A 10,744-nucleotide genomic window follows, 5' to 3' on the forward strand; every position below is an offset into this window, starting at 1 on the left:
CTATTCGGTCTTTCACCAGTAAGTCCCCGCTCTCCGCATCTACGTTGAAAAGCAGCTTCTCTGTGCTAACTCGCAGCTTCCGAGCCGACACATCCAGGACGCTGAGCCCGAGATCCTTGGCGAGATTCCCCACCACCGAGCCCTTGGCCAGTTCCTCGGGAATGGAGTAGCGGATCGGCTCGCAGAGCGCGGGGTAGAAGAAAGGTAGCAGGAAGGGAAACAGTACCTGCAGCCTGCCGGCGGGGCGCCTCTGAACGCAGCTCCCTCCCATTGCGCGCTATAGTTCTCGCTGGGTCCCAGTCTCTCGAGCTGGAGAAAGTGCCCGCTATCACACTGGTAGCATTCGGCCCAGAGCATACAGACCCTCCAGTCTTGGGGCTGGGAATCTTTGTGTGCTGGGGAAAGTCTGCGCAGCCCGGAACCCGGTGTGGAAGCGGGTTCTTTCTCTTTATGTTGTTGCCTGCACAGGAAAACCCAGGCTAGAGGCTGAGGAATCCCGGGCGACAGCACTCGCCCTGTACTGGCCGACAGCGGCGCCCAGAGGCTTTGTGTGGAACCGCAATATAGTTTTCCTCTATTTCAGGAAATCTTTTTATTTTTAATTTTTTTAAATATTTTAAGTAATCTCTTCATCTGACGTGGGGCTCGAACCCACAAACCCAAGATCAAGAGTTGCATGTTCTACCGACTGAGCCAGCCAGGCGCCCCAGGAAATCTTTTTTTAAAATGTTAGGTGATACCAGCTAAAATATTGAATCTTATTTCTCATTGATTTCATTTTCATCATGAAACATGTTTCACATGGTCAAAACTATCATATGTTTTATATGTTAAAAATTTACATAAACTTTGAACAGGTAAAATGATTTTTCAAAATTCAAAAAAGCACAGAAGAATATAGAGAGGAGAGTAGGTCTTCTATCCCGTGGCTCGTTGCTATCCAGTTCTTCCATCCAGAGGCAATCATTGTTGTTCCTTTTAAAAGTAATTATCCACAAAGGCTAGTACTGAAGATAAGCAAAAAGCTTTTTCATCTTCAATCCTAGCTTATATTTAGCTAGAAAGTACTAATCCATCCTCCATATTGAGGAACTAGAAGGCAGTCATTCCCATATTCATTACAATCATCTAGAGTGTTCTGTACTGCTTTGATGTAATAATATTTTAAAACACTTGGTTACAATAGCTACCATGTCAAAAGAGTTTTTTTTTTAAAAAACCTGGGTTTTTCAGAACAATAAAATTATTTCCGATAGATGCATAATAATTTTGACTCTCCCAAAGCCAGAAATTTAAAATGTCTGTGTCCATGATGTAAGCTAATAACTACAACCCAAAAGGATGTGCTCTTCTTCCACAGACCTATTATTCGACAAATGTTGGATGACATGTCATGGTCTCATAAGTATTTTGAGACACATTAGGACATTCTTTGACTTTATGCTACCATATTAGTTTAGAAGAATATTAGTAATAAGTTAAAAGTAAGATATCAGGGGTGCCTGGGTGTGTTAAGCGTCTGCCTTCGGCTCAGGTCATGATCCCAGGGTTCTGGCATCGAGCCCCGCATCAGGCTCCCTGCTTGGCAGGAAGCCTGCTTCTCCCTCTCGCACTCCCCCCGCTTGTGTTCCTGCTCTCACTATCTCTTTCTGTCAAATAAATAAATAAAATAAGATAAAAGTAAGATATCAAACCAAATACATCACCATCGTCACTAAATGGGCTCATTAGTAACTCTACTGATCATTTGTTTAGAATAATTTTGTGTACTTCTCTGCTTATATTCAGATCTCCCACAGAAGTGATATTTCTTTCTTGACTTTAAGTTTATTGTGACTTTTAATTTCAGAGTTTTCAGATATTCAGGTCGGTCTTCTTTCTTCTACATTGAAGAGTCACTGAAATATTGTTGGCACACATCTTTTGCTGCTGTTCTTGGGAACATGTACAAATCTGTCTCCCCAGTCTGTATTTTTTCAGCCTTAGAGATCGGAGAATTTAACAAAAAATGGTGACAGCAGAACCCAAAATTTGCTTCATTTAACCTTCTGTAGGTTCTCTAGAATCCATATTGAACAAGGAAAGTCAAATTAAAATGTTATGTCTTTCACATAACAGTATGAAATTAGAATCACAATGAAAAAGGATACTGCATTTTTACCAATGATGGAAAAATTTAAGCACACGGTGTTATCAACTGTTAATAAAATATTAATGAAAAATTCAAATCTCTCTAGGATGCATATTCAACTGTAACTGTCGCTACAAGGTATAGTTTGAAAAATAAAACCACAAAGGTGTTGAGAAGTGGTGTTGTTCTTCCCCAACAACATTGAGGGGCCTTGTATTGGCATTGTTTCCAGTGAAGCTAATGCATTTGTTTCTGATATTCACCTATTCTTACCAGACCCGCCTTCAAAACAAGAGCTAGGGTTGCCTAAGGGGCTAGGATTTCAACACGTGGCCAAGAGAAGTGCACATAAATTGAAAGACACTTCTGTATGGAAATCCTCTCAGGAATTGTCATATTGTATTCAACAAAACTATAAAATAGAAGGTTCTGCAAGGCAAATCATAACAGCCTGTGACATTGGCCTTCATTGGGATTAGGTGAATATTGACCAGAAAGTAAAAACATACCAATCTCAATAACCATCAAGTTCTACTCTTCATTGTTTTAGCAAGAAACAAGTAACATTAAACGGAGAAGTGAAACAATAAAGATCGGAATTTTCTATCATTATGCTGTAAACCTAAAAGTAATGCCAATTATAATTCTTAAAAGAAGGAGAGGAAAACTAGAACTCACTGGAACCAAAGGGGTATCTTCTACAGGAAACTTCGAATCATCTAACAAAGACAAAGGATCCTTTTTCCCACAGCTCTCCTGGCTGATGAGCGTGTCCGCGTAGTTGGGCTGGGGGAAGATCACGTGACTCTCCCGCGAGTCCGCGGTCAGGGAGACCTCGTGGGAATAGGTCTGCAGGAAAGCCCGCACCCCGTCCACGCCCACAAAGTGCGAGGCCGGCACGCCCACCAGCCCGCCTCCGGAAGCCTGGAGCAGACGCGACGCGTGCCAGCGCCTCAGCCTGAGCGCCAGCAGCACGATGACAAAGGCCAGGAAGACGCACGAGACTGCCGCCACCGCCACCACCAGATACAGCGTGAGGTCCGAATCGCCTGGGTCGGCGGGGGTCCTGATGCTGCCCAGGTCCGCCAGGATGTCCGGGATGCTGTCGGCCACGGCCACGGTGAGCGTGACGGTGGCCGAGAGAGGGGGCTGGCCGTGGTCCTGCACCGCCACCACCAGGCTCTGCTTGAGCGCGTCTCTGTCCAGCAGGGCCCGCGCCGTGCGCACCTCGCCCGTGTGCAGCCCCACCGCGAAGAGCCCTGGCTCGCTCGCCTTGAGCAGGCGGTAGGACAGCCAGGCGTTCTGGCCAGAGTCTCTGTCCACCGCCACCACCTTGGTGACCAGGTAGCCGGGCTCTGCAGAGCGGGGCGCCAGCTCCACGCCGGTGGAACCATCGGTGGGGAGGGCGGGGTACAGGATCTCTGGTGTGTTGTCATTCTGGTCCAGCACGAATATACTCAGTGACACATTGCTGCTAAGTGGTGGATCCCCACTGTCAGTGGCAATCACCTGAATCTGTAGATCACGAAACTGTTCGTAGTCAAAGGATCGAAGTGCATACAGGACTCCTGTGTCAGAGTTTATGGAGATGTAGGAGGATAGAGGTGCTTCCTGGAAAGTGTCTTCAGCTAGGGAGTAAATAACCTGAGCATTCTCGTGGCTGTCCGGGTCATGTGCAGTCACTGAGAAGATGGAGGCACCTCTAGGGTTGTTCTCCAGGATATAGGTGAAGTAGGAGATGTGGGAAAAGGTGGGTGGGTTATCATTAATATCTGCCACTTGCAGGGTGAAGTGAGTTTCCATTAATAGGGGTGGATTTCCTCCATCTGTGGCCGTCACTGTAATGTTGTAAGAGGATACCTGTTCCCTGTCAAGGGTTCTGTGTGTCACCAGTCTATAATAACTGTCGATGGATTTTTCTAACTTAAATGGTAGATTCTCTGATATGGAACAGGTGACCTGTCCATTCTGCCCAGAGTCTGGATCATGCACGTGTAAAAGGGCTATAACAGTCCCAAGAGGTGAGTCTTCCAACAGGGGACTAAACAGAGATGTGATGGTCACCTCTGGACTGTTGTCATTTACATCTTCTACTGTAATCAATACTTTTGCCATTGCAAGATATGCTCCGCCATCTTCTGCTTGTATTTCTAATTCATAGAAATCTGTTTCTTCATAATCTAGATTTGCTGATAATTTTATTTCCCCAGTATTTTTGTTTAGTTGGAATTTCAACAATTGCGTGTCAGGTGATTTTCGGAACGAATACGTTACCTCTCCATTGGCTCCTTCATCCCTGTCTGTGGCAGTGACTGTCAGCAGCTGTGTGCCCACAGGCAAGTTCTCTAGAACTCTCACATGATATTCTGGCAATGTGAAGACCGGTGCGTTGTCATTTGTATCAAAGACAGTCACACTGATGAGAACCGTACCAGATAGGAGAGGGTCGCCCCCGTCCAAGGCAGTGAGGACAAGGTGGTGCACTGCCTCTTCCTCCCGATCCAGGGCATGTTCCAGCACCAGCTCTGGGTATTTGACTCCATAGGCATGACTCTGAACTGCTAAGGAGAAGTGCTTATTGGAGCTAAGCTGGTAGCTTTGGAGGGAGTTCACACCCACATCCGGATCAACAGCTTCCAGGAGAGGAAATCGCATCCCTGGAGCGACATTTTCATTAATTTTTACATCTACATTTTCTGCTTGGAATTTTGGGGCATTATCGTTGATATCAGTTACTTCTATTTCGATCCCAAAAAGTTTCACCCTATCCTCCACAAGAATGTTAAAACTCACCAGACACGGCGCGCTCTGAGCGCAGAGCTCCTCCCGGTCTATTCTGCCTGCGGTGACCAAGCTGCCGCTTCGCGGGTTCAGAGCGAAAAGCTGCGTCCGACCTCTGGAGACGATGCGGACTCCGCGCTCCGCCAGCTCCCGGGGCTCCAGTCCCAGATCCTTGGAAATGTTGCCCACGAAAGAGCCTTTCTCCAGCTCCTCAGGAACGGAATAGCGGATCTGCCGGGCTTGAGCCTCCCATGACAGACCGAGAACAAGACAGAGCAGAACCAGCGCGGTGCGGTTGGAGCGGTTCGTTTTAGCAGCCATTGTTGTCTAGTGAAGGAATTCTCGCCAAGTACTCACTGGGCACGTTGTGTGTTTTGACCGATTCCTTTCTCTTTCCCTGGCTTCAGGGAGCCTCGGTAGCCTAGGCACCTTAAATTCTGGAGTGAGTTTTGCTGCAGCTCTGCAGCCGGTTCGTAGGAACTGAGGAGATTGGTGTAGTCAGAGCCCTGAGAATCCGGATTGAGCGCGGGCTGCGTTTCTCTCCTAGCAGGCGAACAGCGGCGCTCAGAGTCCTCAGAAGTTACTGCACCCACTGTGTATGCAATGGACAACAAACGCTACTCTTTGTTGGATATTTTATTTTATTTTACAATACTTTGGTTTCTCACCTGATATCCCTTAAGCCAACTACTATTTGTAGGTTTCTTACTGAGTAGGATAAATGGAATGAAAGTACTATAAGATATTACATGAAAATAACTGGTCAAGTATACATCTGTAACACTTATTTTTTCAGTAGAAACGTACCCACTTTAAAAGGTTAAGTAATGGGGGCGCCTGGGTGGCTCAGTCGTTAAGCGTTAAGCATCTGCCTTCGGCTCAGGTCATGATCCCAGGGTCCTGGGATCGAGCCCTGCATCAGGCTCCCTGCTCAGCGGGAAGCCTGCTTCTCCCTCTCCCACTCCCCCTGCTTGTGTTCCCTCTCTCACTGAGTCTCTCTCTGCCAAATAAATAAAATTTTAAAAAATTTTAAAAAAGGTTAAGTAATGTCTAGTCTATTTCTTATAAGCTTCTAGCTATATTCAGAAAAATCTTACAATCTTATTTGAAATTTTGGCTGAAATGGTCCCATTATGTTTATTTTTTTAATAGGTTTCTGTTGTTTATTTTTTTAAAGATTTTTATTTATTTTTTGACAGAGAGAGAGAGAGCGAGAGAGGGAACACACACAGGGGGAGTGGGAGAGGGAGAAGCAGGCTTCCCTGCAGAGCAAGGAACCCAATGTGGGGCTCGATCCCAGGACTCTGGGATCATGACCTGAGCCAAAGGCAGATGCTAAATGGCTGAGCCACCCAGGCATCCCTCCCATTATGTTTAGTAGACATTCATTTAGAAACGATATGAGATATATCCCTTGTAATTCACTTATAATTTTTATTTTAGCTTTAACTAATTAACCAATTAATGAAATTTGTTTAGCATTAATATTGTGGAAAAGGTTTTCAAAATATTCTTCTTTCTAAAATAGTTTTATTGAGCCTTTGTAAATTTTTTGAAAAAATGTTTATTATAGGCATATATAATTAGAAGTTAATTTGACTATTTAAATGAATTGAGCAAGTAACCACAAACTAAAAGAAACACAACATGCCTGTGTTGTAATGCGAAGAAAAATATCTGTAAGAATTTCAAGCTACAATTTTAAAGACAAAGTTAGACTCGTGATGTATGTTTTTTAAAAAAATAAATATTTACTCAGATGACCTGTTTTCATCAGAGCATTCATGCCAACACAAACAATCTCTTCTTTTGGCATTTTGTATGGAAGCCCAAAGTAAAGTGGTTCACACATCTTCAATTGTATGTGCCTATCAACCCAGCAGCAGTTCTCTCCTCAAAGGTGAGGAGTTGAGAGGTCCACATCTTTCTTTTTTTTTTTTTTAAGATTTTACTTATTTATTTGAGAAAGAGAGAGTGAATGAGTGAGTGAGAGAGAGCATGAGTAGGGGGAGGGGCAGAGGGAGAGGGAGACTAGCAGACTCCCCGCTGAGAAGAGCCAGGACACTGGGATCATGACCTGAGCTGAAGGCAGATGCTTAACCGACTGAGCCACCCAGGCGCCCCTAGGTTCACATCTTTCATTCAGAGAACAAGTTCAGAACTGTTTATGTCACTACACTCCCCAAGTATGGAACTCTTCAAAGATTTTATATTTTGTCTTCAAAGGTTTTATATCAATCAGAGACAGAGTGCATGCAAAAGGCAATGACGTTTCATTTGCTTTCTTGGAAATTCGTTATCTTGCAATGTAGAAGAAAAAAAAGATTAGGAAAGAGACAATTTAAACTCCAAGAAAAGATAAATATAAGAAAACAACCAGAAAAACCAAAAGTAGAAGAGAAAAACTCTTCTAGGGTAGTTAGTATTAAGTTCTGGGGACCATAGAAAACTCGGCAATGGAAAACAAGTTCTGACTCATCATCCAAGGAAAATACATACATCTACAACTTCCCATAGCATTTCAGAGACTTGTGGATCTGCTCATCAGCTCCCCTCAAATGCTTAGTTTTTTAAACTATTAAGATAAAGAAAGATACCTAAATATACCCAGGATATTATTTGCAATAAATGTTTCTTTGAAACAAGCACTCGCTTTGATACTTAATGCATTGCTTAATATTATTAAACTCAAACATATAAGTAGGATATGGAAAATTCATCTTAAATCTTATCAGATTTGAATAATTAACTATTAGTGTATTTGGTAAGAAGCCACTGCCTGTTTTGCTAATCTGAACTTGACTAGATACCCCCAATTTAGTGACATTATTTCTGAATTATAGAGCAACTTATGAACCAAGTAAATCTTGAAAAATATAATCAGCAAAAAGTAAACATTGAGAAGACAAAAAGGTGATTGGTTACACATTTTCTAAATACGATTCTATATATAAAAATGCAGTAGTATTTTATGTTAAAAATTTTGTGTTAAATTTTGTGTTAAAAATGTAGTAGTATAAGAGAAACAAGTAGAATATTTCAGAAGACACAAAAGTGGAACTCACCGGTGTGAGAGTCTCAGGATGTGCAGTCAAATCATGCTCACCCTGAAGTGGAATTAAGGCCCCAGATGAATCACCACAAAGCAGTATATCTTGTCCTGAACTCAACTGCTCATTGCACTTTAGAAAATTGAACTCTGTCTTTCCAGTATGGGCAACGCACAAATTATAGGAATAAGGCAAAGTCCCTTCACTGTAGTTGGGAGGAACCACAGGTCCTGACTTGACACACAGACCAGGCTGAAAGCAGCTCCAGGAGGCAGGGCTGGAGGAGCGTCCCAGGCGCAGGGCAACCGCCAGAATCACCGCGAGGAGGAAGAGCACCGAGATCAAGGCCAAAGCCACCACCAGGTAAAACTGCAGCTCAGCCTGGGGGTCAGAGGGCGCCGGGCGGTCGCTGACATCTGGCAGCACTTCTTGTAGGCTGTCGGCGAAAACCAGGAGCAGCGTGGCTGTGGCCGAGAGGGGCGGCTGTCCCCCATCCCGCACAGCGACCAGCAGGCGCTGGCGGGCCGCGTCCCTGTCGCCCAAAGCGCGCGCCGTGCGCACCTCGCCCGTGCGCAGCCCCAGGCTGAAGAGTCCCGGCTCGCTGGCCTGCAGCACGTGGTACGACAGCCAGGCATTGTGTCCCGAGTCGGCGTCCACCGCCACCACCTTGGTGACCAGGTAGCCGGGCTGCGCGGCGCGCGGCACCGTGTCGAAGAGCGCCGAGCCGTCGGGCCCCAGCGCCGGGTACAGCACCCGGGGCGCGTTGTCGTTGCGGTCGCCCACCAACACGCGCAGGCTCACGTTGGCGCTGAGCGCCGGCGAGCCCTGGTCGCGGGCCTGCAGGGTCAGCTCGAAGGCGCGCAGCTGCTCGTGGTCGAAGGCGCGCTGCGCGAACACCACCCCGCTCTGCGCGCTCACGGACACGTAGGACGCCAGCGCGCGTGGCTCCAGGTCGCTGGCCACGATGGAGTAGGAGACGCGGCCATTGGGCCCCAGGTCGGGGTCCGAGGCGCTGACTTGCGCAATAGAGGCGCCTGGGGGATTGTTCTCTGCCACATGGACCACGTAGGAGGCCTGGTGGAAAACCGGCGCGTTGTCGTTGACGTCGGTGATGTGCAGGGTGATGGTAGTGCTGGAGGAGAGGGGCGGCTTGCCCCTGTCGGTGGCTGTTATGGTGACATTGTATTCCGGAGTCTGTTCTCGGTCTAGGGGTCCATCTGTCACCAGCTTGTAGTAATTCTTAGAAGAGGAATAAATCTTGAAAGGAATATCCCTTCTTATGTTACAGACAACTTCTCCATTTTCTCCGAAATCCTTGTCCCGTGTTTTGAAGAGAACCACCACCATTCCTGGAAGAGTATCCTCCAAAATTTCATCAGAGAGAGAAGTGATGATTATTTCGGGGTTGTTGTCGTTTTCATCTAGGATTTCTATGATTACTTTACATTGGGTAGAGAGACCACCTCCATCCCTTGCTTCCACTTCCATGGTGTATCTTTCTGTATCCTCAAAATCCAATGACTGGTTATTCTTAATCATACCCGTTTTCTCATCCAGTGAGAACATGTGCCTTGTACTCTGAGCAGTACTCCTGAAGTAGTAGTTTACTTCTGCATTGACCCCTTCGTCTTTGTCAGTGGCTGTCACCTGCAACACGGAGGATCCAGGGGGCAGATTTTCACTAACACTGACTCTATATTCATCTTTGCTGAACACCGGGAAGTTGTCATTGGCATCCCTGACAAAGATTTCTATTCGAGTGGTGGCACTTCGTGGTGGGTCTCCCCCGTCCAAGGCAGTCAATATCAAGCGATGAGAACGCTGCTCTTCCCGGTCTAGGAGCTTCTCCAAAGATAACTCTGGGTATTTACCACCATCGGAATTAACTCTAATCATTAATGAGAAATAAGGGTTAGGATTTATCTGATAATCTTTAACTGAGTTCATGTTTATATCGGGGTCAGTGGCAGGGTCAAGGGATATTCGTGCACCTTCGGATACAGATTCACTGATTTCTAAATTTATTTCATCTTTATGGAATTGAGGGGCATGGTCATTAATATCCTCAACAACCACAATGATATGAAAAATATTTAAAGGATTTTCCACCACGGCTTCCAACTGCAACTCACATCTTCTTCTCTCTTTGCATATCTGCTCACGGTCTATTCGGTCCTTCACCAGTAAGTCCCCGCTCTCCGCATCTACGTTGAAAAGCAGCTTCTCTGTGCTAACTCGCAGCTTCCGAGCCGACACATCCAGGACGCTGAGCCCGAGATCCTTGGCGAGATTCCCCACCACCGAGCCCTTGGCCAGTTCCTCGGGAATGGAGTAGCGGATCGGCTCGCAGAGCGCCGGGTAGAACAAAGGTAGCAGGAAGGGAAACAGTACCTGCAGCCTGCCGGCGGGGCGCCTCTGAACGCAGCTCCCTCCCATAGCGCGCTCTAGTTCTCGCTGGGTCCTAGTCTTTCCGGAAAGCTGAAGAAACTGCAATCCACGGGATCACTGGAAGAACATTCCGACCATGACAGGCGGAGCTGGAAATCTGTGTATGTTGGGCAAAGCCTGCGCGGCCAGGAGCCTCAGTGTGTGAGCGGGTTTCCTTCCGTTTGTGTTGGTGACTGAGCAGGAAAACCCAGGCTAGAGGCTGAGGAATCCCGGGCGACAGCACTTGCCCTGTACTGGCCGACAGCGGCGCCCAGAGGCCCCGTGTGGTACCGCAGTCTGATGTTTTCCTCTTGAATCCAATTTTTCTCTAGATTATCTCTAGAATATAAATACT

At 46.3% G+C, this 10,744-nt stretch overlaps 2 protein-coding genes across 6 annotated transcripts in view; both read right to left on the minus strand.

Annotated features, from left to right (window-relative positions):
- The window catches only part of LOC118555229 (protocadherin gamma-C4), a 192,607-nt gene that overhangs the window by 95,450 nt on the left and 86,413 nt on the right, over positions 1-10,744 (minus strand). Inside the window, exon 1 of one of the 5 annotated variants that reach the window (XM_078067387.1) lies at positions 2,810-5,410. The exons of 3 other annotated variants lie outside the window; for them this stretch is intronic. In XM_078067387.1, coding sequence (XP_077923513.1) covers positions 2,810-5,233 — 2,424 coding nt within the window. In that variant the 5' untranslated portion in view covers positions 5,234-5,410. Of the gene's footprint in view, positions 1-226; positions 436-2,809; positions 5,411-10,744 lie in introns of those variants that run through there. One more of the 5 variants, XM_078067395.1, reaches the window with a different exon arrangement.
- LOC144378806 (protocadherin gamma-B6-like) lies at positions 5,968-10,588 on the minus strand. Its single transcript, XM_078066484.1, has 2 exons — positions 7,978-10,588; positions 5,968-5,988 (listed from the first exon to the last, which is right to left on the minus strand). The coding sequence occupies exons 1-2, from the start codon at positions 10,396-10,398 to the stop codon at positions 5,968-5,970; spliced, it is 2,442 nt and encodes an 813-aa protein (XP_077922610.1). The 5' UTR covers positions 10,399-10,588.

The sequence above is a fragment of the Halichoerus grypus genome, chromosome 2 (assembly GCF_964656455.1).
Source record: "Halichoerus grypus chromosome 2, mHalGry1.hap1.1, whole genome shotgun sequence".
Lineage (NCBI taxonomy): Eukaryota > Metazoa > Chordata > Mammalia > Carnivora > Phocidae > Halichoerus > Halichoerus grypus.